We start from the raw sequence: 27,875 nt of genomic DNA, 5'->3' as shown, positions 1-27,875 counted from the left end.
TCTGTGACCAATCCTTCAGAAAGGTCCTGCTACAGGCGCCTCTCCGTCAGGATCAGATTCTGGATCAGATTCAGAGGGTTGAAGTAACGTGATCTCTGAGCAGCCGTGTATATTCAGCCAACATGTAAACATTAGATCAACGTGCCGGAGAGCCGAGGCACATCCACTTCCTGAGGGGGCGTGGTCAGAGAGAAAACAGAGTGTTCTGAGGAGGACTGAAGGAGAGGGTTTTTCAGGCATGCCAAAATCGGATTTCAAAGTGTTTTTTGAGCATAGAACTTTAAAGACATGTTTTGGGGACCTCTTAGACCAATATATATTGATGAAAAAAGTGTGATATGTCAGCTTTAAAAAAAGAATCACCTCTCTACAGTGTGTACGGTTGGAGAACTAAACGGATCCAATCAAAACCCTTTTTGTATCAGGCTATAAACATGTTTATTTTTGCTGTAAAGATCACCTTTTTTTGTAAGGGTGTGTAAGTGGTTTCTGGTACTTCCGGCACCGACCTCAAGCGGACACTCTAGGAACTGCAGTTTTTGGCACTTACATCAGCTTAATTTCCAACCACCATAGGTTTCCGCATGTCTGATCACAGAGTTCTTACCACTTCTGACAATAACTTAGAGGATGTTTCTATTTCAGCAGCTGCTTCTAATGCCAGGACACGGTTCTTTTCTACTGGTTTTATAATGTAAAGTTTCCTTGAATACAAGCATGCATTTCATCTTAATGGTCACTAGCCAAGTGCTGCGGACAACCATGACCTACTAACAACAAGAGCCAATGAGAGGCACCTTAGTACTGTGGAGGCCTCTGGCCTCTACAGTTACGAATTGCAATGATCTGCACATTGTAGAGGATGAAAATGTTCTCTTTTACAAGTCCTGGTGGATTTAATTCAGATTTGAACGTTCATTTAATGTCTCCAACAGATACATGATAAAAAATACATTTGAAACTAAAAGTATTATTTTTTACCACCTTTAAAATTATGCTTACTTTATGTACTAGCATGCGCCATTATGAGTTTGTTAGCCTACACAGAGCAGAAATGCATAAACTCAGCATGATGGATGACTCCTCTTCTGATCTTTTATAAGCCAACTATTCATCCTAATTCCTGTGTCATCCTTCTATTCAGTTTTCTAGTTTCATTTATCAAAATGACGTAGGCTAGACATAGTTAATCATTCCCTCTCCCCCTCTTTTTTTCTTTTGCTCCTTCCCCCCTTTCAAAGTGAGACAATTAAAATAGTTTCAGAGTGTTTGTGGAGGCTGTCTGGAACTAATTACTGGTGTTTTGGATTCTTTCTACATGCATATCCGTGTAAAACAGCAGCAGTAAAAATGCCTTAAACACTGACTATATAACTTTGACCAAAGCACTGGTAGGTGAGTGAGTGTTTGTGTTCCCAGGTCGACAAAGAAGTTGTGTAAAGGCCTGGAGAACATTCTGCAAGGAGCCGAGGGCCAGACGGCTGAAAGCAGGGGAGACAAAGATGGCTTGTTCAGCTCGGGATAAGACCAGAGGGAGAGGAGGAGGGGGACAAGGTGGAGGAAGAGGAGTGGAGCAAAAGGTTTGAGAGGAAATCAGGGGAGAAGGAAAGGGGGATGCAGTGGAGAGTTGGAGGGGTTGGAGAAAGGATGGAAAGGGGGAGGATAGGAGGAAAAGAGGGGTGGGAGCAGTGGGCTGAGTTTCCATCCCTCACCGCAGGAAATCTGTGTTTGGTTTAAATGCCAGCCGGAGTCTCCTAGCAGGCTACTTGTGAGTGTGAGTGAAGAAAATACAGCAGCATGGTCAGCCGGTGAGTAAAACTTTACCTTTCTCTGCTCTTATGAAGGATAGAAACTTTGCAGCTTCAAATGTGTTGGATCTCCAGAAACAAATACTAAGAAACAGTTCAGTTCGTTCTTTCATTTTCTTAGAAAAAACGTCATGATGAGTTAAAATCATGTGTGATGCAAGTTTCTCCCAAATGTTTCTCCCTTACAAGGATTGAAAATTTGAATTGGCTTTGGTCTAAAGCAAAAAAGTTGGCTGCAGGATTGGGACATCATATTTGAACCTTTAAAAAGGAAACAGGAAAACCTGCATTCTTGCACTCTCCAGTTCCTTTAAACGTTCTATGTTGGGGTTAAGTTCTGCAGTTTTACCTTCAAAGTAAGACTCGGGTTTAACTTCAGATTTTAAAGATGGTTTGAAGGTGACATAAGTTCCCAGGAAAGGAAAAAGAAAGATTCTGGGGAGGAGATTTTAAAAGTAAGAAAGTGGTTTCAGAGGAAAACTGCAAAGAATGAAGTCAACTGTTGACAAAACAACTTCCCCATGTGGTCCACTTAGTAGCTTTTCAGAAGCTTTTGATGGTTTAACAACAACTTCTATATAAGATAGATGCATACCTGGTCGTCACTGAAATAATGTTTGAATTTCTATTTTTTTCTGAACATTCACTTAAGATTTTTAAGATCTTATGTCATGATGCTCTCTCAACTCAATCGGCAGAGGAGGGTCTGTTGTGTCCATTAAGGGTATAATCCCCTTTCATGTTAGATCAAGACTTAAACTGAGAGAAGCAACCCAAACTCTGACAGAAGTAATTCAAGGTTTTGTAAGTAAATTGTATCTTCAATTTGGTTTGTTTTTCCCTACCAGTGTGGAGCATCCTGCTGCAGGCTACAAGAAGATCTTTGAGACAGTGGAGGAGCTGGATGACCCCATACCTGCATATGTCAAAGGTAAGAAAGAGAGCTGGCTTTTTAAGGTTTTCCTAATCATCCAGCCTTTGTTAGCTTATAGCACCTGTATGAAATCAGTCATTGGGCTTTAGTGGATCTACACTCACTCTCTTTCTGCAGAAACAAGACTACTATCATGTTGCTGGTTTTACATATCAGGCTTCAGCTGGGGTTTTAGAGGATTTCTTTTTTTGCTTCACTGCTGTCTAAATATTTATATCAAACTCTTCCTCATGCTTATTATCATAGCTCTGTTGTGTGAAATCTGGGTGTGGTGGATTTCGTGACACCAGGAAGCATAATAAATTGTATACAACATGAATATATAAACAGATGAGGTGTAACAGCTATACAGGTGGTACTTTTAAAAAGTTCCAGCCATTGTAGTAATCAAAATTAATCCATTCAGTATCAGACATTTTACAGTGTTGCAATTTTGGGTGTATTATTTATCTTATTTATACATTTTAAAGCACTATTTTTTAGTTACTTTCAAATCCTAATATCTGTCCCAATATCTATGGGTCGCAGATTCTGGTGTAACATTGACATGAGGATTGGAAATGCAACATCAAAATAGGGAAAAAGCTTCGTTGCCTCGTTCTTTCCATGGATGGATACGACCATCTGCCAACCAGTGACAACATTTTATTTATACCTCATATGTGGTTAATTTGATCCCAAAATAAACTAATTTGTTCAGATGGCAGCACAAGAAGTTATACTCTTAATCATTTCTGAACACCAGCATCCAGCAGAGACTCCAGGTAGTTTAAATGTAAAATGTGTATGTGACTGTACTTCTTTTACTTGAATATGACACTATATTTTCATGATGGAGCTGACTTTTACTTGGTTTTGTTTGAGAAAAACGTATGAAAACATGTTTGCTTGTATTTGCAGGTAGGATACCGACATGGCTGGGCGGCAGTGTCCTCAGGATGGGTCCTGGTCTTTTCGAAATTGGAGATGAACCTCTCCACCACATGTTCGACGGACAGGCTCTCATTCACAAGTTTGACCTGAAGGAAGGCCAGGTGACCTACCACAGGAGGTAAGAACATGACTCACATCTACAGCAAAATATTTCTTAGTTTTTAGAGAAATGGAAACACGATGTGTGATGAGGACGAAACTTCTTTTTTTTGTCTTCACGCTATTCTGGGAAACATTTGTACCACTGATGTGAGATGTTTTCCAGTTTTGGCATAGGTCTGATCTGAATTGGCAAGATGTGGGCTCAGGAATTTTAAGGGAGTTTTCAGTATTGCAGTGTTTGAAATTTTCATTATTTTCTGCTGAGGACAGAAAAATCTGGCCCGTGTTTCCCTCTTTCATTTTTATCATTTTGGAGCAGATCCAAATCCTGATGCAGATATTTTACCACATCTGATGTTTGTTAAATGATCCTTTGCAACTGAAGAAAACAGCTGACAGTGAATTCATCCAAACTGGGATGTTGCAAGAGAGGACAGAAAGCAATACAGACGCACACAGCAACCACAAAAATCCATCATCCACCTCCTCCAACTGCTGAAAAGACATTTTGTTTATATAGCACAGTCAGTGATGTGTTTAATGGACTTCATATTTACCATGACAGTTTGATTACTGTGACATATTTTGTGAATTTATGGTTCTTCTCATGATCATTTCTCTGCTCAGGTTCATCAGGACAGATGCGTATGTTCGTGCCATCACAGAGAACAGAGTCGTCATCACTGAGTTTGGAACGGCAGCCTACCCAGACCCCTGCAAAAACATCTTCTCTAGGTAAACCTCAACACCTGCTTTCATGAAACAACACAGAGGTATTGAGATTTGATGGTCATTCAATGAGGATGCACATTGTTACACATTTTCGAAGATTATTTTTAGGCTTTTATGCCTTCATAGGAAGAGGAGTGGACAGAGGATGGTGAAGGAAACAGGGAGTGACATGCTGGGAAGGGCCTGCAGGCTGGAATCAAACCTGCCTGCTTGAGGTCTTTGGCCTCTGCAAGCAACTTAACCACAAGGCCAAACCAGCACCCACTGTTGCACATTTTTAAAGATTATTTTCTGGCTTTTATGCCTTTATTAGTAGAGGAGAGGACAGAGCAGGAAACTGGGAAGAGAGAGCGGTGAATGATATGTCAGAGGGCCGCAGCTTGGGATTGAATCCAGGCCATCCACTCTGAGGAGGACCTTTTGTGCTACTTAACCCCTTAGCTAAACCAGTAACCCATTGTTGCACACTTTTAAAAACATGTCTGTTCATTAATGATGAGGAGATCCAAACATTTATCATATCTCTCACTTTGGTCGAGAGCTGCAGCCAGGACTCTTTGCTTAGCTTCACATGAAGAAATGAAGCATGGGATATGTGGATTTTGTACTTATTAAGCAACTGAGACAGAACGTGGGGATTCATGCACCTCAGAAAAATGTAGCTGGCATTTATCTTATTTTGGAATAACTAGATGAGCTGTCCCCCCTGCTTCCAACCAAGCTTTAGAAGATAGATATATGAGTGTTATCAATCTTTTCATCCCCCTAAAGCTCATAATTTAATGCTATGGCAAACAACTTAACAGCAAGTGATTCGACTAATGTGAGGCAGGTTTAGACTTGGGGTAAGAGTTACATGCCCTCTGTGTCAACTCTGAAAACTGCTGCTGGTGCAGTACTCTGTTTGGATTTAAATATGCAAGCAATGAAAAGCACCTGTTGGATGTCTCCGGATGGGTGTGGTCAGGAGTGCTGGAGGGGTTTATCTCCTAGAGGGCCGTGCATCAGCTGGGTTTAGTCTAGTCAAATAGATTAATATACAAACGTGTCAATGCCAAAATGATCATTATTATCATGATTATTATCACACAATTACTTGTGTAAGTTAGGACATAAACAAAGTGATGATGAGCTCTGCTTGTTTTGTGCAGATTCTTCACTTACTTCAGAGGCATGGAGGTGACTGATAACTGCTTAGTGAACATCTATCCAATCGGTGAAGACTTCTACGCCGTCACAGAAACCAACTACATCACCAAAGTGGATCCTGATTCGCTGGAGACTTTGGAGAAGGTGAGAGCTGGTTGGTTATTGCTGGGTGAAACCACACTTATGATTCGATACGATACCGAATACTTTTTTTTGCAATTTATTCAATATTCGATATTCGATATTCGATACCCGATACCGATGCAGATACTTTCACGGATTTAAAAAATATAATAAAATGCAATGCTTGAAAGACAACTCCCATGACAAATACTGTTCATTTAACATTTAACAACTTGAATATGCAAATCCTTTGGTTGCTTTTTTTTTTAAACAATGAAATAATTTTAGAAAAACACATAAATAATGAACATCCTTTACTTAAATTCTCTGAGTGGAAAGCTTGAAACAGCCTCTTTGGTACAAAACTTTGGAGTAAGTTACCCTAAAAATATCAGAAGTGACACATGCGCTTTTATTTCGCATTTATTAATTAGTATTAGTTAGAGTAATCGAAACTCAAATGAGAAGTGTGTGAGAAGCGATATATCGATACCAAAGAATCGATACACCCACCACTACTAGTTGGCTGATGTCACACTGACTCTTAAACAGGGCGACACTGATGATATTTTAATATTTTCTTTGTAAGTGTTTTAGCAGCAGAAATCACGGCACTGATTTTCTCTGTCTCTTTTTGTCTTGATGATGTCATTTTGAATACAATTAAAAACAATAATGTAGTTTAATATGCTTTTACACAGCTCTGCATTGATTCATTGTCATTCTTAATCTTTAATTTTGAATCATTCTTGGATTTATCTGTTTGTATTTCTAATCCAGGTGGACCTGGGTAAATACCTCTCAGTGAACGGGTTGACAGCCCACCCCCACATTGAAAAAGACGGTACGGTCTATAACATCGGTAACTGCTTTGGCAAAAACCTGAGTCTGGCTTATAACATCGTCAAGATCCCGCCTGCTGAGGATGGTGAGTTTGTTTCTAAGGTTGTTAAATTAGAAGATCCTCTTTTTAAACATCAGTGAGTGATGTCAAATTAAGCTTTTCTAATTGAAATGTCAAGGAGGGTTGTTTTGGGATTTATTCAACTTGATTTCAACACACACTCATATTTTATTGATAAATGTAAATATGTTGCCTGTAATGAAACGTAATTATGTTAAATACAAGAATAATAACGGATGAGTGGATGGAAAAATTAGGAGTGAGAAAGAAAAAACTATTTTAAGAAAGAATAAAGAAGAAGATAGTTGAAAACGTGATCAAGATGGATGACACAGAGTTAAGAAAATGTAATTCAAGCAACTTTATTTTATCTGTTAGCAAGTTAATTGTGTAAAAAAGTCAGAGCAAACATAAATTACAAAGAGTAGACAATGTTGAGTGAGGCGTCAGACAGTTTATTGTACTTCTAGTAAAGGTAAGCATGCCTTAAAAATGTCAGTAAATATCAAACTTGCTTAACCTGGACTGTGTAAAGTGTTAAAATAATGACAGGTAAAGGAATAAAACAGAAACAGGACATAATTTTACATTAAACTTCAGGTAGAATAAAAGGTTGGAAATAGAAGCTTAGAAGAGAGGAGGAAAGAGAATGAAATCAAAATAAGCAGGATGTAAAAATGAAAAAAATGATCATCACTTAAGTACTAACTACAAGTAATCAGCGGTGTCTGTTTTAATGTTGACACTTCCATCCCTCTGTTTCTCTGTGTGCGTCTCAGGTGAGTCAAATTGTCTGGAGAAATCTCAGGTGGTGGTTCAGCTGCCCAGCAGTGAGAGGTTAAAACCCTCCTACATACATAGGTACAGAGTTTCCTCTCTTTCTCACCATGACTCCTTCATACGGTTAATCTCCACCTCAAAATGTCTCACCTGCCGCCCGTGTACATGTGTTTTTTTCCTCTCTGTTTGTAGTTTTGGCATGACAAAAAACTACTTTGTGTTTGTGGAGCCGCCCGTGAAGATAAATCTACTCAAGTTCCTCTCAGCGTGGAGCATCAGAGGAGCCTCATACATGGACTGCTTCGAGTCCAATGAGACACTGGGGGTAAGTCAGGAGGGTGCACCAAGGGTGGTAGGATGCTCATCCTCACCTGCTGGAGTCAGAGGGTGATAGGTAGCTGGATTGTTACGGTGCAGATCCACTTCACACAGCCAAACCAGCGCTCCACAAGGTTTCTTTGCTTCAAAGTACAGCAGTGTTTTCTTTAAGTGCATGATTTGGACATAATGAGGGAAAAAATATGTTAAAAGGGGGGGCTGCTTGCTAGATTGACACTGCCAGGTATCTCAGAATGCTTTGCAGGGATGCTGACAGTTGCATTACACAATGAATAAGAGCAATGGGTCCGTACTGTCGTACTGTTAGTGTCATGGATGGATTAAAGACAGATGGCTTCACACCAGGACCTGTGTCTGAAGAAACAGTTAAAAACCCTAATAAATTCAACCAAACAACCACACAGGCTCGCAAATTTACCCAAAAGAGACATTAAATAACCAGACACAGCTGATGCCAAAAAAATAACACAAAATACGACAGACTTGAATACATAAATGCAAACTTTCAAAAGCCCCCCAAAACACAAAACAACTGCAAAAAAAGATGCAAACTAACCCAAAAACCACAATACAGAGGTTACACAAAGAAATTAAGAACCTGCGGTTGCAAGAGGTAAACACAACTGTGAGGTTTGTTGGTATTTGGCCTAGCAGAAATAACCCACAATAATCACAAACTTCCACAAAATGATTACAGTACGATGAGCGAAAACATCAAAACAAAAACAATCTCATAGTCAAGAAAAATGACCAAAGAAAGCTGCAAAAGAACAACAACTGTTGCAAGATGTTCAAAATGAGTCAAATGTTACCTGAAACAGAAACAAACTAACCTCTAAGACACAAACAGACCATGTAAAAAGACATCAAGGCCAAAACTCATGGTCCCAAAATGTTGAAGAGCAGCAGCAAAAATGAATTACTAAAAACTGCAAAGAGCACAAAGAGAGACAAAAACAGCCCCCAGGACAAAATCTCTGAGCCAAAAAATGAAAGAATCATAGAGAGATTTACAGAAAGACACAAACACTCAGTTTTCAGACAAAATAACCACATGAAGGGAAAACAACCTCTTAGGGATGGAGCTGGTTTCTGTCCAGAGGGTGGAGCCTACATGTCTGTATCTGTGTTGTTTTATAATCTACCCATGGATCTTTGTGATTGTTTTTTTTAATAGTGCCTGTTCATTTATATAATTTTAGTGAGAATGATTTCAACTTGTTTATTTGATATCCATTTATTTCTCTGAATCAACTATGAGTAAAAACAGTGTGCGGTCTATATTAACCAAGTAAAGAAATTAAAGTAACACCATCTTCATTCTTTAATACGTATGTGTGTTGTAGACTTGGTTCCACTTGGCCACTAAGGACCCCGCAGGTTATTTGAGCAACCACAAGTTCCGAACATCGGCTTTCAACATCTTTCACCACATCAACACGTACGAGGAGGAGGAGGGGTTCATCGTGGTTGATGTCTGCACCTGGAAAGGGTGAGTGTGACCCTGTGTGTGTGTGTGTGTGTGTGTGTGTGTGTGTGTGTGTGTGTGTGTGTGTGTGTGTGTGTGTGTGTGTGTGTGTGTGTGTGTGTGTGTGTGTGTGTGTTAAAAACAGTATCATAGTCTCATCTCTGCCTCCGTCTCCACAGTCATGACTTTGTGTATAACTACCTGTACCTGGCCAACCTGAAGGAGGACTGGGAGGAGGTGAAGAAAGCAGCGATGAGAGCTCCTCAGCCCGAGGTCAGGCGATACGTGCTGCCGCTGGATATACACAAAGTGAGTCCTACACATACATACATATATACGCACATACATTACAAGTTAGGGATGTCAGTTCTTACATGTTTATTCATGCATAAATGTTTTTTATGAACCTTTATTTAAAAGGTCTGTGTTGGAAATCTGCTTTTGAAAACCTGGTGCACATGGTGTAAGCTGAAATCAAAGTCTCATTTGTAGCTGAGCTGTAAGAGATTAGACAGACTGGGTTTAAGCACATAGACGAGTATTTCTAGCCAATCATTGTGGATTTTGAGGTCGATGTGAAGATGACGGAGTATTTTTACACTCTGGTTTTGAAACTGTTTGAGGGAGAAGATGTTTATACCTCTGCTGTCCCGATCTCTGTGTTTTCAGGAGGAGCAGGGGAAGAATCTGGTGTCTCTGCCCTACACTACAGCCACTGCTGTTCTCCGCAGTGATGGCACCATCTGGCTGGAGCCTGAAGTGCTCTTCTCTGGACCTAGACAGGGTAACACACACACACAAAGAGAGTACATAGTATTGTATCGTTTAGCGATTCCTATAGTACCATATCTTATTTCATTGGATCAGATTGTTGTAAAGTATTCCTATTGAACCATGATATATATTGTATTTTTTTTTGTGCACTTCATTTCCTACAAGAAGATGCATTTCAGCCACAAAGAAACATAAAGTTACAACAAAGAGGCACAAATAAATGACTTAAAGGTGCAAAATGGTGCTAAAACACAACTAAGACAGAACACAAAAACAGGAAGATAAAACAATACCACAAAAACCCTACATTTCCACAAAGAGACAAAAATGACAGCAAAATGATCCAAAACAACGACAAGAGACACATGAAGCTACCTGAAAAACAAAGACCAAAAACATAAAACAAGGTCCGATTGATTTGTTTCCAAACTAGAATCAGAGGTTTGATATGTCATGATATAAACACAGTGTAAACATCATCTCTGTCTCTCTATCTCTTTCTCTCTTTCTGTCTCTCAGCCTTTGAGTTCCCTCAGATCAACTACTCTCTGTGCAATGGAGAGAAGTACTCCTTTACTTACGGCCTGGGACTCAACCACTTCATACCCGACAGGGTGAGAGAGCATCCCACAGCAAACACTGTCTGTGTCCTTAAAAACCCAGAAAGTGTTAAAGACACTGATGGTGTTGTTTTTGATTGTCTTGTAGATAGTGAAGCTGAACGTTCAGACCAAAGAGACCTGGGTGTGGCAGGAGGAGGATTGTTACCCTTCAGAGCCGCTGTTTGTACCCAGACCTGGAGCGACGAAGGAGGACGACGGTACCGTACACAGAACTACACTGTCATACACAAAAATCCAACAATATAAGCAAATGTTTAGATGTTTAGATAATGTCAAACAGACAGTGTTTAAGAGTCAGAAAAACAACACCGGGAGGCAACAAGGCGCAAATATGGAGGTAAATAAATAATGTGATGATATATTTGATTCCACTAACATTAACTTTGATAGTTAAGATTTTTTCCTCAGTGTTCATTTTAAGTAATAAATAATAGTTGAATTTTAAAATGTTAAATGAAAAAGGTAGTTAAAGGAGCACTGCTGTGAAAAATGTATCTATGGCTAAACTTGAAGTCGGAGCAGGCAGCCTCCAGATCCTCAGAGGTCAAAAAGAGTCCATGCTTTCTTTCTGTGGTGTTATGACGAAATCAGATATTATGGTGAGTTATTATGGCAGCTTGAAGGTGGCATCTGCATTACTAGATGATTTTAGACCCTCTACTGCAGGGGTTTGAGTCAAAGATACTGGATTGACCTGCATATGAAATATGAGTTATATTTTCCTTAAAATACACTAGGCTGGAGGACAGGAACTCTCACGTGTACATCTTTAAACTGCATTTTGTATTGTGTTTTATGTCTGCTACTTAATTGTTTTTGGGATACTCCATCTCTGAATGTGTCATTTAGTACATTGAATTATATCAAGAAGACTGTACCGACTCAAGTATTTTACCAAAAACTTTGTGCTGCACTCCCCTTAGATCAGTTTTCAAAATCTTATCAGACAGAAAAAGGGAGAAAAGCAGGATTTAACAAAAGGTTGTCAATCGTAATCTGCACCTGATCAAATTAAACACTCACTTTGAGTCTTCGTGTTTCAGGTGTGCTGCTGAGCATCGTTGTGAAGCCGGGTGCAGAGAGGCCAGGCTTCCTGTTGGTGCTGGACGCCGTGAAACTGAGGGAGCTGGCTCGGGCAGAGGTCAGCACCATCATCCCTGTGACGCTGCACGGCCTGTACAAACCATGAACCTCCATCCTTCAGTGCTTCATTGAAACATACTCCGAATGTTAGCTTCTTGAACGTATCATGAACCTTACAGTGACTTTAATTCAGGGCAGAGGTGGATTAGAGCTTCTTACTAAAGGCGTTTGCTAATGTTTACAAGGTTTCTGAACAAGCTACATAATTCAGTTTGACCCTGCTGTTCTCCAAGTAGAGGATTTTGATTATTTGGCTTAGCGGTATTATTCATGTCACCATAAAGGATCTGTATTTGTATCCTTTTATTTGTATAAGCGTATAATTAACCATTCAACATTTATGTTCTTGTTGTCTGTTTGCATGTGTTCATAATGATGAAAGGGGTCTGAGAGTTCAGAGTGGAACTTTTTGAGGACTTTGATTTCTAAAAAGGTTAAAAAAATATTCTCACAAGTTAATTTTTTTTGTCGTGGTTTTTTTAAAAGGCTTTCATTTTTCGACAAATATTACTGAAACAGCTGCATGACAGAGCCCAAAAAGCTTCTTAATCTGATGTGGTTCATAAATAAAAATGTTTGAAACAAATTTTTGTTTTTTTCCTTTCCAATCTTAACCTGCCAATATCTTTTTAAACTCAGTTAATTTAGTTTCTTCTTCGTTTTTGGATTATGTCATTCATTTCAAATAAGTTTTTATTACATGATATCTTTTATTTCAGAGCTTGGTGAGTGAGAGCAAGATTGCAGAAGCAATTTTGGATCATGTAACATTTAGAAAATCACCTGATTTCACAGTAGATGTGTTATTTTCACCTTGATTGTTATTCTAGAGATTCCACACGTACAAAGTTCACCACTGAAGACTGTTTTTACCGGTGCATCTGAAAATAAGTTTGAAGAGTTACTCATAAAACAGCAAGCTGAGACTCTGATGACTAGTTAGATATTCAGGTATTTACTCAAATCTGCAGGAGAGTGCAGGTTAAAGTTTTGCAACTTCTCCAGAGTCAGTCAGACACATTTTCTTCAGTTTAGAGCGTGTTGTTTTTTGTGAATATTTTGGAAATCTAAATAAAATCATCTCAGGAAAGAGGACGATGAGCTCCCTTCTACACGTGAATCCCAGAGTGAAGGGCATCAGAGTGTCCTCTCACAGTGAGCTGCTGAGTCTGGCTGCAGAGATCACTCAAGAGATCTCGCAAGTAAGTGCTTTTACGCAAGACTGAATTACTGAACATGTTTGATCTACAACTTCTGCACATATTAACTTTCAGTTTTATAAAATATCACACCAATGAAATGTCTATTTCTTATGAATGTATGTTTTATCACAGACAACCAAGTGTTGGAAATGCAAGGAAATATGAAGCAGAAACAATAAAAACCCACTAACAGATTTCCCTTTCTCATAAATGATGAGTTTTTATTTGGGGTAATAGTAAAAATTGTCTCCCTATCTGTCCTCTCCCTACCTATCCTCCTTATTTCAAAGACACACATGTACAAAATAATTTAAATATGCAAAAGGTTTATTTAAACATAATGGCACAATATAGATGTAGATGGGAGAATAAATAAATGAATAGAGTATCAGGGAAGGTTATATATTGACTTGTGGCATGTTATCATATATTATGTAATGCTTTTGGTGAACTTATAAACATTTCTATTTTTTTTTCACTATTTGAAAGGGATTTTTTTCATCTGGAAGCACTTTCCCTTAAATAATTATTTTTCTAGTAATGTATTAATGTGTGTTTCCCTGCAGGGGGCGCTGAAACCTTTCAAAGAGGTGATTGATGTCAGCTCCGGTGATCTCCACAAAGCAGGAATGAAACCTGCGTCATTTGTGCGCCAGGTCTGTCTTCTTATGCAAGCTTCGCTCACACTTCAAACTTCATGAACCAATCTCCACTTACTTTTGTATGAATTTTAAAACAAATCCATCTACTTTTGTTTCTTGAATATTTTGTTTGGCCATGTTTTTGTTCTTGACTAAACTCTGTCCCGTGTCTCAGGTGCTGGCTGTGTGTCTGTACCCTGAGCTCCTGAAAAACAAAGATCTGCCCCTGGATGTCAGGCAGACAGCTAAGAGGTTCCTGGAAGTCTGCGATGGAGAAAGTTTGGGTGGGACACACATCCAAACCATTTATCTGTTCACAGTTTTTATTTTATTTTAAACAACATATCCAACGATTGGTCAACAGGTTGCTACACAGACTCCTCTGGTATGTTTCACATCAGACAAGGTATCTCAGAGTTCATCACAAGACGAGACGCAGGAGTGCCTTCATACACCCAAGACATCTTCATCTCTTCAGGCTCTCAGGGGGCCTTAATGGTATAAAGACACTTCCATTATTACTGTATGGTCTCTCTCCATTTTCCTGATTCTACTATGAAGTAATATTACTGCAGATGGACGGTAAACACAGGTGGACTTCAGCTGTACCAGCACAGGCACGTTTATCTCTGCCAGACAGCAGGAAAAAAACTGTACCAACATTTATTATGGTCTAAACCAGTGGTTCCAAAACTTTTCAGCCTGTGACCCGCCCTATCCCGCCAAGTGATTAAACGTTGTTTTATACTTCATTTAGCAGTCTACTGAAAATGAAGCACCTACATGGACACCTGTATTTTCATGTGGTGCTGTGAATTAACTTGCTGCTACTGATGCTTTTATTCATTCATTGTTAACTTACCCTAACCTTTGGAGTCATCGGGTTACAAAGACAGACAGAAAACAAATAAAGATTTTATTTGAAATAGAATAATTGGTATAGGGAACTTTAGATCATTTAAAAAAGAAAAATAATTCTGGAAACATCTTGTGACCCTAAATTAGTGTATCGCAACCCCCCCCCCAAGGGGTCCCAACCCACACTTTGGGAACCACTGGTCTAAACTATCGATTTAATGGCTTCATTTAAAAACACAAAAAAAGCTGATCTCTGTCCTTATTCTGAACTATTCCCATTTAAAGCCCTGGACCTTCATGATGGTTATTATTGATCCTCTGTGTTCAGGTGATTGTGAAGCTCATAGCCAGCGCAGAAGGACAGACTCGGACAGGTGTCCTGACCCCGACGCCCTGCCCTCACACTCTGCCCTCACTGCTGGACGAGGCAGGGGTGATACTGGAGCCGTACCAGCTGATGGAGGAGCGAGGCTGGGCTGTAGATCTACATCAGCTGCATCAAGCTCTGAAGGCTGCTAGTGGGCGCTGCAGGGCCAGAGCCATTTACATCAGCAACCCTGGAAACCCCACAGGTAAACACATGCAGTAGAAACATTAGTACCTGTTTAAATCCCTGTCTTCATTACCTTTTGTTTGTTGTTGTTTGTTGTCTTAGGCCATGTGCAGGACAGAAAGTCAATACAGGAAGTGATTCAGTTTGCAGCTGCAGAGAGACTACTTCTGTTGGTCGATGAGGTGAGCTCAGACTGGGGATTCATTCAGTGTCTTGCCAGATATGGAAGCCTATTACTGCCAGCCATTTAATGATCTGTATCACATTACAAAGCTCAGATTCTTATTGCTTTAAAAGATGTTTTCTAAGTCCAAACGTTCACGTTATTCTGGCATAAACTTAGTTCTATCATGAAAACTGCATGTAAAAGCATCATAAGCTTTCACGTTCACATTCCAAGTCCCTTGATTGTAAATGATAAATTAGCAAATAACATGAACTTATCTTGACAGAACAGCTATTGTGATGCTCATGCTTTTTTCTTCTCAGCAACATGCCGCCATATTTTGCAAACATTTCTTGTCTCTCATCTGTAAATGTATATTTCTTAAACTCCAGGTGTACCAGGACAGTGTGTTTGGAGAGGGCAGAGAGTTTATTTCCTATAAGAAAGTCCTGTTTGAGATGGGGAAAGAGTTCTCCGACAGAGTGGAGCTGGTCTCCTTTCACTCTCTATCCAGCGCCTGCATGGGAGAGTGAGTCCTCGACCTCTCAATGATTGTGTTTTTCTGTTCTTTGTCTGCCATAATCATCATACAACAGGTGCCTTTAACTTTAGTAGATCCATCCATCACAGGACACAAATCCCTGAAGCTTACTCCTCCTTATAATACCTGCTTTTATTTTCAAAAGGGGTGTCATTGTTTTCAGAGAGGACATCAGGCTGTATTTAAGGTACACTTTAAACCAAAGACAGAGACCATTAGCTCATTGAGAAAATGTCATCTGAGGTCATCAATAAACTGAAAAACCCCAATAGTATACGTCTGCAGAGCTGGAGGCCGCAGTTTTGGTGACTACTAGGTGGTACGGTCACAAGCAACAACAACAGCCTGTGAGTCTGCAGACACATGCTATTCAAAAAAGATGGTAATTTTCTCAGAGGCAAAACACAAGAAAATTTTCGTGCTGAGTCACCCCCTGCTGGCCATTAAAAGAATGCAGGTTTGAAGCACTTCGCATGGGATTTCTTGTCAAGGACCCTGGTGATTCCTTGGAAAAATAAAAAGGATAATTCTGGATTTATTCTTTCTTAGAATAAAAGATTAATGCCAAACCGAACCATAAATCAGTCTGTATCTAAATGCTTCATAAATTCTCTACCAGGTCTTTAGCCTCAGTCCAAATCAAACCACAGAAGCCATGTTCACAGGACTTTAACACTCCTTATCATGAATACAAAATAACTTAATTTGATAAAAATAATTCCTGGACTTTAGCGAATGAGTGAATAAAACTGTCAGCTCAGCATTATTATCAATAAAATGAAAAAGTGATGAAATTGCAGTTAAATGTGAATATAAAGTATTAATCTTATGGCGTCTTACCTGTGTCCCAGGTGTGGTCTGAGGACAGGATACATGGAGTTCATCAACATGGACCCGGCTGTGAAACCTATTGTTGATACTCTCCTGTGCTCTTTGATCTGCGCTCCAGTTCCAGGACAGCTTGCTCTGCATCTCATGGTCAACCCACCAACACCTGGAGACCCTTCTTATGACACATACACGCAGGTGACACACATGCTGAGCCTCTTACATTATTATTAAAGGTGCATTCTCCTGCTGCCTGTAATCATCCAGGATGTCTGATCCTACAAATTAAGATCTCTGCTGTCCTTTCTCTTGGAAGGAGATTCTCCTCACTCGGGCCACCTTGTCCCGTAACGCTCAGCGGGCTCAGGAGTTTCTGGATGATCTACCAGGGATGAGCTGTCAACAAGTGATGGGAGGAATCTACCTTTATCCCCGCCTGCATTTACCATCTGAGATTATAGAGCAGGCAGAGGTGGGAATTATAAGACCTTTATGCACAAAAAATTGAGTAAACGTTTAGTTTTGCATCTAACTTTATTTGCATGCAATAAGATATATATTGGCAGTGTGGCTCTGTTCTGAGAGCTCCCTGCCCTTCCACCTGCATATGTGGAATGCCAAAGCCAGGGGCAGGGATAGCACACCTCTTCTCCTCTTCATGAGCATACATGAAAAGCTAAGGCAGGGAGAGCATCAGCAGAGAAAGCAAAGAACAGAGTAGGCGTTAATGACAGTGCATACGACACAGGTTTAATCAGACACAGCAAAGCGGTCTAGGAAAGGAAGCAGGCTGAATAAGTCTGACTTTTTTCAATTGGACGTGTAGAAGGTGATCGGCTGAGCTGTCAGCTGATACGGGCTGGCGTTAGGACCAGCTGATGTACTTTGTACTGAGCTTGACTCTGTGCCCTGCTTGAATTAACGCCATGCTCAATTTGTAGAAGTTACAGGTGGAGGAGGATGTTCTGTACTGTCAGAGGTTGTTAAAAGAAGAAGGTGTGTTAGTGGGAGCTGGGAGTCAGAATGGAGAACCAGCAGGCCAACGCCATCTGAGGTGAGCTAAATGGAGTTTCATACACTGGTCAGGTGATTTTTAATTTCTTGAAAAGCAACTGTTTACTGTTCTTCTCTCTCAGGTTATGTGTGCTTGTCCCTCCTGACACATTGGAGGAGGTCCTGGCTTGCCTCCGTTCATTTCACCTTCGCCTTATGGACGTGCTTTCTCACCCTGACAGAGGTGTGAAAGAATGATAAGGGGGGTGTAAATTGAGGCATCATGAAGCCAGTAGTGGAGGACAGATCCTGAACCAGATCCAGACTGATTATCTTAGAACACACATGCATCATATAGAAAGAAAACATAATGGATCAAGGATATTTTGATCAAATGGACACCAATATTTTCAACCTTTACTTGGACAATAACTTCTAGTGATCAGTGCTTGTTTGTAATGAAGTATAATTACTAGAATATTGTATATTAACAATGTACAGTTCTCGTGAAGGATGTGATGTGTGTTCTGGGTTTTTTAACTTTTTCTCCAAAAGCAAGCACACAAAGGATAACCATGGCTCTTGAGCCTCTTGAGTTGGTAAAAAACCATCGGCTCATGTGGGTGCATGCTGGTCCTCTACCTGCCTACCTTCCTATGTAGCGTCAGGGGGTCCAGTGTTACACCATTAACAAATTAAACAAAAAAAGTTGTATTATTATAAACTAAACATACTAAACCAATGACTAGCAAAGGAAGATATAATAAAAAATGGAATCATGATTGTTGCGCAGCTTGCCCTAGCAGTTTAAGTGAACCCCACATGTGAACAAACCGAAAAGCTTAGAATGTTAAGAGCTGTAATGTTTATCATGAATACAATTACACTAAAATTAATATATTTATTTTAATAAAAATGCTTTCACAACCATAAGATATTGTCTGATTTTAATTTAATACATTACGAAAAAACAACAACAAAGCAACAAAACCCACCTCTTTAAAAAGGTTTTAATTCAGAATTAAATTGCACCTCAACATTTGGCAAATCATCCCTATAACGTGATTACAGCAACAAACATGGTACGGTAATTTTGAAATGTATTTACAGTATTTTTAACAGTCTTTTATACAAATAAGTAAAAATACACAACAGCAGTTAAATTACATTTAAAATCACAGATCATGATTTCCTTCAATTTAGCATTTTGACTGTGGAACACATGGTCACAGGTAAAAACAGTGCTTAGGTTAAGGCTACTTGAGATTTAGTCACAAAGATCTCTTTTTATCTGAGTTAAGGCTTAAACAGACCTTTGAGTGGCTGTATTTAGTTAGCACCCAGACATCGACAGACTGCTCATATACAGGATTTAACCGTGTAATGGAATCCAACAGGGGTCCCAAATATTCAAATCTATCTTTATTAAGTCTCCACTGTTTTAATCATCTGACTCCCTATTATGTGTAACAAACTGGACGTTTTATTCACATTCATAAGTATCCTGGTTTTCCAATACCAAATACGCGAGTAAAGACTGAGGATACAATCATGGCTGTTTCACCTGTACATATTTCTGTGTAGTGTGCAAACCAACACCTTGGTATTCAAAGTGTAACTAATATTACCTTCAAACATCCGACACTACAGGTCAGAGTTGAGCGTGAATCCTCCTGGCACATACTGGCAGAGTCACGAGCTCAAGCAACCAGCAGTTTGATTTGTCATTATCAGACTGATAGTCTAGAGGTAGTGAGGAGGGTCTAAATACGCAGGAGGGCTGACTGTAGTTTCTCTGTGGAGAGCTGATACTGCTGCTGTTTGATGATGTCCAGACAGTCACTGAGAACCTGCAGACAGAAACACAATGTTAGGGAATGACTGAGGTTGAAACTGTGCCGAGAACATTTGTGTTCTTATACCACTTTCTTAAACATCCAACACTGACTACTGACAGGTCAAGAGTATGCCATTGATTATCTCTTTACTTGTCAGTGGGAGTTTGTTTGGCACTAAGTGAACATTGTGTATTCTTCTTCAAATCGTTTTTAACTCAAAAAGCCGTGGCAGAGATCGACCGGTGTTTTGGTTTAAACCGCAACCCGGTTAACTGCTGACTGTCAGCCAGATGCATCCCTCACAAACGTCTTTAGATGTTCATTAAATACTTATCTGATGAGGATATTTTGAAATCTTAATAAAAACTAAACTAGTTTGCATTCCCCGGAACTCCCTCTGTGTTTCAACAGCTGTGTAAACTCCACAAACACTGTTAAGTTCTACAGGGTCACTTTTAAAACTGTAACACCTGGAGAGACGCATTTGCGGCAGGCTTTACAGCAGACTACTATTACAAAGCTGTTAAATCAAGTGAATCTCAGCTTCTTCTGTTGAGAAGCACACACATATGCAAAAAGGATAGAACAAATAAAAACAAATGAAAGAAAGAGAAATCACGTGAATCACAGATGTGTGTGATGTTATTGTGGACGGCGGGCGGAATAAAAACACTGCAGGTAATCTACCAATGAGACACGTTCATCATTGCAGGTCCTACCCCCCGAAAGTCCTAGGACCTTTGAAAAGTACTACCCCTCAAGCAGGGGCTTTTCAGGGGGGAGATTAACTACCCCTGAACTAAATTTAGACCCTGGTTCCTCCGGTCCAATCGCACTTAGTTCTGGGGTAAAGTCCCTAGTTCTGAGGTAAAGTTCATGCGGTCGAAAAACGTCTTCAGTTGAGACGTTGGAAGCAGAAAAATGAACAGGGGTAGAGCCTGGAGGACTAAAACAACAAGTTCAAGGTAATGACTGCCTAGGAAGTTCATCGATCCCAATCCAACCAAGCGCCCATGAACCAGATCTGGTCCACGGAGGCCCCAACTCACAACTTCCAATTTGATCACGAAAAAATGTCTATCTTACCTTCCTGGTGTCCTGAGGCAGAATGACTCCATCGTCCCAGAGTCTGCCAGAGGAGAAGAACGCTGAGCTCTCCTCTTCTAATCTCTTGTTTAACTTGTCCTCCTGTTTCCTCTGCTCCTCGTCTGGCTGCTCAGAGTCAGGGGGGAGCAGAGAGCCGGAGTGACCGGGAGCCACCATTGACACTCTAGCGTTTGGCCACAAGAACAGGAAATTAGGGTCGAAGGACCGCCCACACTAGGAAAAGAAAATATACAAATATTTTTCATTAAAGTGTGTTTATTAAATCCAACACAAGCTTCATGTTGGATTGTGTATTATTAGTAATGTTGTAAAACGAACCCTGAGTTTTTCAAACATTGTACTTTCAGGGAAACGTTCAAAACTGAGATCTAAAATTACGACTAAGAGCCAATAAATATGCATTAAATATATGTATTCTGTTTGACCGATGCAATTTTTTAGATGCAAAGTGACAAGTATTATTTTGCAGCTGCAAAAACAATAAAACTCCCCATCTGGCATTTAATTCATTCTTCTGTTCTGCAGTAAGGATGGTACGTCCTTCATATTCTTGCAAGTAAAAAACAATTATTTGGTTGAGAGTGAAAGGACTCCAGAAATGTTTCCTGAGTGTCTCACCATGGCATAGCTGTCAGCACCATGACACCCACCAATCACCACAGTGATTTTAGGAACGGAGGCACACGCCACTGCTGACATCATCGAACCCTGAGCCTTCAGACGGTTCGTGTTGGTTTCTGCCTAAAAGAGATGAACAAAGAGAACTCAGACATAAAATCAAAAACTGTCAAACATCCAGCCCTTGAGTTCTTTTCTACCTGTGCTGTGGAGAGAGTAAGAGCTGCTGAAGGTGCTGTGTTCTGGAGGAAGAGGAGCGGGACGTCTCTCTGATCACAAAGCTGGACGAAATGGCTTCCTTTCAGAGCGGCCTCGTTTGACATCTCTCCGTTGTTGGCTACGATTCCAACCAGGTGGCTGCAAGGTCAAACAGACATTCTGATAAATCCAGACTCATATGTTTAAATAGTAAGGAAGAGGAGGAATAAAACAAGATGAACGAGCACAAGAAAAAGAATTAGAGAAGAAGGAGAACCTTTGTTCAGCACTTCTCTTAAAGTTATAAAGTGGGTGTCTGTCTCGGGTGGAGGGATTTCAGAGTTTAGTTTTTGGACTCTGGTAGCTGACCAGATGATCTGATTAAGAGGTCACTGAGGACGGTGGTTAATCTCATGGGGGTGAGGGGTCACTGAGTTTGTGAGGTAAGTGTTTTCCACCCATCCTCAGAACACAGTGGCAATTACAGAGCAGAGATCTTGTTTACTCATCCCTAATTCAAAGATGCACTCCCTCTGTGTTAGGTGTCTTATCTTCTATTCAGTCAGGGAGAGGTTTAATTAGCCTCTCATCAGCCTATTAGCTGCTTTCATTTGGTTTCTGCTCATGTATTCCTTATGATACGAGCCTCCGCAATAATATCTGAACAATTATATTTTGATAGAAACATCATAATTTGCATTCTGACATCAGTAAAGACATGAAGTCATTATTTGTTGTTAGAATTTTACATTGTACATTATTCAAGCACCCACTGTCTTAATCTAAATCTGTGTGTGTGTGTGTGTGTGTGTGTGTGTGTGTGTGTGTGTGTGTGTGTGTGTGTCTGTGTGTCTGTGTGCATATATTTTACCCATGTAACTTTCCAAAGCCGGTGACAAGTGTGGTCCCATATCGAGCTTTAAACTCCTGGAAGCGGCTCCCATCCGTCAGCCGACTGACTACCTGGACACACAAAGACAGACATGTCACTTATTCTGGATTTAATCAGAAAAAAAGACAGTTATGCTGTGTAAACAACTTCTAAGCTGATTAACAATGTCACGATTTTCAGAGCTAATATCAGTTTTGTTTGGGACATGAAGTAACCACTCCATCAAATGGTTTCATATTCTGTTTACATTTCGTAGCTGTGAAATTCAAGGATTAATTTCATACTTCTCTCAAGAGTAAGACTGAACCCTTTTCAGGCACTTTAAAGCTACAAAATATTCAGTACCACCCAAGCATGAATCAAGCATGTTTCTAGTACATGTATGTAAATAAAATACACTCATTTATCGGTCTAAAAGGGACGTTCCAAACTTTAAAGCTGTTGTACAAAGACAGGAAAATAAACCTTGTTTTTTTTTATTTTTGCACACTGTACCATTTTTGCATCCAGACTGTAGTTATAACTTTTGGGAGCAAGCCCCAGAAGCTCCTCTGAACCATACAGAGGCTCCTCCTCTGCTCTTCTCTTCTTCATCACCTCCTCATCCTCCTCCTCTTCCTCTGGCAGCTGGAAGTTGAGGGTAGAAATGATGTTTCTGGTGTAATCATACGCCTCCTTTTCTTCCCACGCAAAATGGTCCACACAGCCGCTCACTCTGAAACCAGAAGATCAACATTCAGATTCCTTGGTGTTTTTTTTCTTAAATATCAGAGTATTTAGAGCTTGTCTGGTTCAGGGTCTTACTCTGCATGAAGCCTGGCTCCTCCCAGGTTTTCTGGTGTGACTTCCTCCCCTGTGGCGGCCTTAACGAGCGGCGGCCCGCCCAGGAATATGGTCCCTATCCGGTGCACCATCACTGCCTCTTCTGCCATAGTGGGGATGTAAGCTCCACCCGCTGTGCACGAACCGCACACCACCGACACCTTTATGATTAAAAATAGTCTGCATATCAAAATAGCATTTTAAATTCCTATACAGATTTGTTTCTGTCAATCTGAAGATCTGATTAAATACTTTTAAATGTTTAAATAGGATCTTAAAATCGTATTGAGGAGGAATCAAAAACTTGGTGCAAGGACAATTCAAATGTTGTTTATTTTAATCGCCTTTAAATCTGCAAACTACACAAATTAATTGGAAAACAGTGACGTTTTTCTTTCTTTACCTGTGGGATCTTCATGGCTGACATGATGGCTTCATTATAGAAAGTCCTTCCACCCTGGTTCTTATCAGGAAAGATCTCCGACTGCATATTTATACACAAACACAGAGATATAGAGATTTAAGCAGCAGGTAGCTAAATTAAGCCAACATCCAGACGTCCTGAAAAGACCCTCCTTCATTCCTATGCCCAAACTAATATGATTATGTCTATAAACATTGTTCAGTATGAATATATATGGGCAAAGCTATAAGGCAAAAGTGTGTGTTTGTGTGTGTGTAACCTGTAGCGGTAGAAAAGCTCCTCCAGAGTCGACGAGGTAAACACAAGGCAGGCGATTCTGAGTGGCTACTTCTTGTGCACGCAGCTGCTTCTTCACTGTGATTGGATACGCTGTGCCGCCTTTCACTGTGGCATCGTTGGCAATAAACACACACCACAGACCGTTGATCCTACCAATGCCTGAATGCATACAACACAAACACATACAGATGGAATACATTCATTGGTATACACCTATGTCACACCTGTATCACTGTGTAGAGTGAAAAAAAGAGATAATTAAGACTGAACTGAGGGAATCAGAGACGTGTAGCTGTAGTCAAACTCATCAGATTAAACATTCTATAGTTAGTACCAATGATACAGATGCAGCTAGTGGTTTCTGACCAGTCAGGCAGCCGGCTGAAGGGATGTCCCCGTACGGAAGACCCAGACCAGCGAACGGAGACAGCTCAAGGAAGTCCTCGTCGTCCAGAAGGAGGCTCAGTCGATCCCTGACCAGCAACTTCTTGTTCCTCTGAGTGTGTCTGGCTATAGCGTTCTCCCCTCCACCTTTCCTTACCTTTTCACTCAACTCCATGAACCTTACAGAGAGAGGATGAACATTAAATAATGTAGTCACTATGAGTTGATCATAGCTGAAAAATTCAGACAGACAAGAGGAGAACCTACTTCTTATGGCAGGCGTTGCTGTTTCGGAGGTTAGCTTCATACACATGTTGTTGGATGGGTTGAAGAGGTTGTTTCAGCACTGGGAAGGCACTGGGCAGAGATCTTCTCTTACGGGCCGAAGAGCTCATACAGCGGACTGGACACTGCCAGCCTTGCTCAGCTAGACTGCAGCACGAGAAGCATTCAGAACATAAACAGTGTTATCATCACCTAGAGTAATGGTCTGGAGCTGTTGTTAGAAAATCACAATAGAGTAGCTAAAACTCAATTTACTGTCAGATTGTTGGTAAGAGGTAACACTATTAGCTTTAACAGTGGAAAAATACCTTACACAATGGCATGCAAAATAACTGATAGTAGTGTGTGAAGAAAGTTGTGTGTGAAAGACTGTTCTAAAATGTAATATTTTCATAAATGTTGGTTTCTTTTTTGACAGAGAACCAGTTGAGTTAACTCAGGATCTGACCTCTATGACCTCTGAGTAAGTGGTGCAAGAAAAAGGCTAAAAGGGGGAGGGCATTTGTCGGCAACAGCAGCATTTCATCACATTCTTTTATCAATAATTGTTTTCTTTGTACAGTTATATTAGGGCATTTAAAGGCAGTTTGGGACACAATATATTTTGCAATACCAGCCTATGATCCCTGAGACAACAGAGCTCCCACTGGTGTAATCACCTGTAGTGTCTCTCCTCTGTTGTGTTCCTCAGTGTCCATGATGACAACGAGGTGGAAGGAGGCACAAAGACAGGACACACTCTTCCTCCACTGCACACACTCCTTTTAGGGACAGAGAGATAAGCAACAAACACGAAGTAAATCAGGTGGGTCTCCCATGAATTGTCAGGTATCAAGTCTGTAAGCATATTTAAAAAGTTGACATTGGCCGTGCATGACTTAATGCTTACTTTAATGACTGGTTTTTATGCGTATACTTACATTTTCTCCTACATTTTCTTGTCTTGTCTGAGTTTCAACTCTTCGTGGACTCTGATATATATTAAAATCAACCAATATGTCCTCCCAAACAGGTCAAATAGATATTATCTTTTACAAAACTCAGTCAACTACAGAACCAGCTACTATACAGATTAAGACCCTTTATACAAATCATGAGATCAGCTATTAAACTGTAAATAAAAATCCCAGCAACTTTGGAAGAAAAAAAAGATTTGAAATTAGCTGTGAAGCTTATGTGAAGAATGTGTTCAAAATAAACATTTAGAATAATTCAATGTTTTTGCTTATCCTTTTTGCCCTCTAGGATGTGCAGAGGTATCAGCATTTATTTGAATGGCTTTGTACCTCACAGAAGTTTTAACTCGACTCTGTAAAATCGCAGCTTTTAATAACAGTACAATAATCCAATATAAATCATAAAATCGCATTTATACTTAAAGGTCAAGGTTATGACTTCTTGAATACTTGAGGAAATTAAAAAAGGGGCAAAAATACAAAACAATCTTCCGCTCTGCTGACCTTTGATAACATTTATGTCTCAAAGTCAGTACCTTGAAAATCAAAGATATTCATGTATAAATTATTTGGAGTAACTAACAAACCGAGGTGAACAGCAACACTGTAAAATGATCATGTGTTAAACACTTGATCCTGCAAGACAAAACATTAAAAAATAACCTGACTCCAAAGACTATAAGTTAACTACATACTACAAGGTGTGAAAGTAAACACTGCACACATTTTACACACATTCTGCTTATGTGAACACATAAACCGAGCACATATATGTGTGGGGACACAGTTTAACTATGTTTTAGTACCATATGGATGTGTTTGATGTGTCGTTACTGCATGTAAAGAAAATGTATGCCAAAGGTCGTTAAGACAACTGAGAGCACTTCAAGTGATAAATGTATGGCTATGTAGAAGGACAACTTAATATTATAACGTCCCTTACCTTGCCATGTGCCGATACATTCCTATCAGGGCCTGCGTAAGATAATTTATTACAAAACTTGGGCTGTAACATCAGATGGGCTTCACGTTTACACCTATCAACATTAGCTACCCTGGAGGAGCTAGTTTCTTCTTCGTCTCTAATGTGTCTGTTGACAGTAAGGGAGCTGTGTCACACACTACCGCCACCTACAGGGGAGACGGGGCAGTGTATACTGACAATGTTTTAAATCTGCTATTACATTGATTTGAGACCAGTCGATAAAGATATCACAATAGGGTACAAGGTAAAACCCAGCCTAGGGGTAAAACATTAAATCAACAAATCAATTACTACTTTCTCACACGTTCAATTTATTAAAAACAACCATGTAATTCTGAAAAAAAAAAGAATAAGTTGGAACATTTTTATGTCTAAGTGATTTTACTTGTGATTCTTTGGCTAAAATTAGACAAATAATCTAAAAGTTTTTACTATTAATCAATATTTCTCTGCAGATAGACCACAGACCTCCAACGATAGCCGGGTGGCACAAAGTTATTTTTGATATCATACCTATGGAATATCTGACATACAGATCGAAGTGTATGATCAAAATATTCTTTGATATATGGTCCCCTTTCTTAGATTATAAAGGCCCTAGACTAGCAGCCATTGCGATGAAAGGTTTGGTAGGTCACAGTTAGGAATATCTGTTATAGAGTGTAGGAGCTTCATGTAGTACCTTGGCATGAGTGTTGGTGATGCACTGTGCAGTACTGCTATACTTGGATGCTGCCTCTAATTTATTTATTTTCCAAAATTGCTTTAGTTGTAACTTTCTATTTTTGATGTGATTCGTTTTACAATTATTTATCTTATTAGACCATGTGATCTGAATATGTTGTCTTCCAATGCCGCGAAATCTATCTAGTCTAACTGCAGTGACATATCTTGGCCACTAGATGGAACTGTTTATTTAGAAAATAATGTGAGCAGATCCTGTGTACATTGGAAACAAGCCCTGCTCAAATGTCTTTTAAGGATTCTGACATTTTTTTTCAACCTTATCAAATAGCCTTATCTTTGCAATATTTACTGTATGACGTGGAAACAAGAAAATGTAAAAAGTCTGTAACATTTTGAAAATAAAACTTGATTCTACTCTTGGTGTCAGATCTCAGGTTGTGTTGTGAGTGATTTAAACAATAAATTAATACAGTTCACTCAAATAACTAACATTTGTCTATAAGAAGCTTGATGTTTATTTTTTATTTTTTTTAAATGTTTATTAGTTTAATATTCTTAGGGTTTACATGTCTTTATTTGTGTAGATTAAAGGACTCCTTTTTTCACAGAAGTTTTTTAAAGGACTCCTTTTTTCACAGAAGTTTTCATGTATCGTATATTTCAATCAATCAATCAATCAATCAATCAATCAATCAATCAATCAATCAATCAATCAATATTTATACATTTTTCAGATCAATTGTAACACAAAGTGCTAAACAGTGATTGAAAAAAGGAACATTGCAAAAGCGAATGACAAAACATTG

At 39.6% G+C, this 27,875-nt stretch overlaps 3 protein-coding genes across 6 annotated transcripts; 2 read left to right on the top strand and 1 right to left on the bottom strand.

The window, feature by feature from the left end:
* The first annotated feature begins 1,542 nt into the window (after positions 1–1,542).
* Positions 1,543–12,398, top strand: LOC117825780 (retinal Mueller cells isomerohydrolase-like). 2 transcript variants are annotated; one of them, XM_034701720.1, is made up of 14 exons: positions 1,543–1,808; positions 2,657–2,739; positions 3,643–3,793; positions 4,405–4,512; positions 5,661–5,802; positions 6,562–6,709; positions 7,465–7,546; positions 7,658–7,790; positions 9,151–9,296; positions 9,452–9,581; positions 9,942–10,056; positions 10,566–10,660; positions 10,755–10,866; positions 11,713–12,398. In XM_034701720.1, exons 1-14 carry the CDS (start codon positions 1,798–1,800, stop codon positions 11,856–11,858), a joined length of 1,602 nt encoding a protein of 533 aa, XP_034557611.1. In that variant the 5' UTR covers positions 1,543–1,797; the 3' UTR covers positions 11,859–12,398. The 2 variants fall into 2 exon arrangements, with proteins under 2 accessions (XP_034557611.1, XP_034557618.1); XM_034701727.1 differs by lacking the exons at positions 1,543–1,808; positions 2,657–2,739 and adding an exon at positions 3,284–3,506.
* Positions 12,399–13,626: 1,228 nt separating this feature from the next.
* On the top strand, positions 13,627–18,527 carry LOC117806425 (alanine aminotransferase 2-like). Of its 3 annotated transcripts, none has more exons than XM_034675384.1 (10): positions 13,627–13,670; positions 13,831–13,939; positions 14,020–14,153; positions 14,842–15,085; positions 15,169–15,248; positions 15,625–15,761; positions 16,625–16,799; positions 16,921–17,073; positions 17,543–17,655; positions 17,738–18,527. In XM_034675384.1, the coding sequence occupies exons 1-10, from the start codon at positions 13,644–13,646 to the stop codon at positions 17,850–17,852; spliced, it is 1,287 nt and encodes a 428-aa protein (XP_034531275.1). In that variant the 5' UTR covers positions 13,627–13,643; the 3' UTR covers positions 17,853–18,527. The 3 variants fall into 3 exon arrangements, with proteins under 3 accessions (XP_034531275.1, XP_034531261.1, XP_034531268.1); XM_034675370.1 differs by having other exon boundaries at positions 16,918–17,073; XM_034675377.1 differs by having other exon boundaries at positions 13,644–13,735; positions 16,918–17,073.
* A 2-nt stretch (positions 18,528–18,529) lies between these two features.
* On the bottom strand, positions 18,530–26,537 carry si:ch211-198n5.11 (methylcrotonoyl-coenzyme A carboxylase 2). Its single transcript, XM_034675359.1, has 13 exons — positions 26,341–26,537; positions 25,101–25,202; positions 24,424–24,588; positions 24,139–24,335; positions 23,753–23,931; positions 23,473–23,553; positions 23,052–23,230; positions 22,743–22,962; positions 22,227–22,318; positions 21,358–21,514; positions 21,158–21,280; positions 20,519–20,752; positions 18,530–19,444 (listed from the first exon to the last, which is right to left on the bottom strand). The coding sequence occupies exons 1-13, from the start codon at positions 26,358–26,360 to the stop codon at positions 19,358–19,360; spliced, it is 1,836 nt and encodes a 611-aa protein (XP_034531250.1). The 5' UTR covers positions 26,361–26,537; the 3' UTR covers positions 18,530–19,357.
* Positions 26,538–27,875: the final 1,338 nt, after the last annotated feature.

The sequence above is a fragment of the Notolabrus celidotus genome, chromosome 2 (assembly GCF_009762535.1).
Source record: "Notolabrus celidotus isolate fNotCel1 chromosome 2, fNotCel1.pri, whole genome shotgun sequence".
In the NCBI taxonomy this organism is placed as follows: domain Eukaryota; kingdom Metazoa; phylum Chordata; class Actinopteri; order Labriformes; family Labridae; genus Notolabrus; species Notolabrus celidotus.
The sequence above is the reverse complement of the archived record's forward strand: the minus strand, read 5'-3'. Positions and strand labels throughout refer to the sequence as shown.

What these genes read in the sequence shown, in the direction of transcription:
- LOC117806425 (XM_034675370.1), top strand. Translation starts at nt 13,644, where the DNA reads ATGAAACCTGCGTCATTTGTGCGCCAG. An exon ending in CTGCGTCATTTGTGCGCCAG is followed by an intron (nt 13,671 to 13,830) that starts GTCTGTCTTCTT and finishes CCCGTGTCTCAG; the next exon opens with GTGCTGGCTGTGTGTCTGTA. An exon ending in GCAGGCCAACGCCATCTGAG is followed by an intron (nt 17,656 to 17,737) that starts GTGAGCTAAATG and finishes CTTCTCTCTCAG; the next exon opens with GTTATGTGTGCTTGTCCCTC.
- si:ch211-198n5.11 (XM_034675359.1), bottom strand. Translation starts at nt 26,360, where the DNA reads ATGTATCGGCACATGGCAAG. An exon ending in ATGTATCGGCACATGGCAAG is followed by an intron (nt 25,203 to 26,340) that starts GTAAGGGACGTT and finishes TGTCCCTAAAAG; the next exon opens with GAGTGTGTGCAGTGGAGGAA. An exon ending in TTCAGCCGGCTGCCTGACTG is followed by an intron (nt 23,932 to 24,138) that starts GTCAGAAACCAC and finishes GTATGCATTCAG; the next exon opens with GCATTGGTAGGATCAACGGT.
- LOC117825780 (XM_034701720.1), top strand. An exon ending in GATGTCTGCACCTGGAAAGG is followed by an intron (nt 9,297 to 9,451) that starts GTGAGTGTGACC and finishes CCGTCTCCACAG; the next exon opens with TCATGACTTTGTGTATAACT. An exon ending in ACCACTTCATACCCGACAGG is followed by an intron (nt 10,661 to 10,754) that starts GTGAGAGAGCAT and finishes ATTGTCTTGTAG; the next exon opens with ATAGTGAAGCTGAACGTTCA.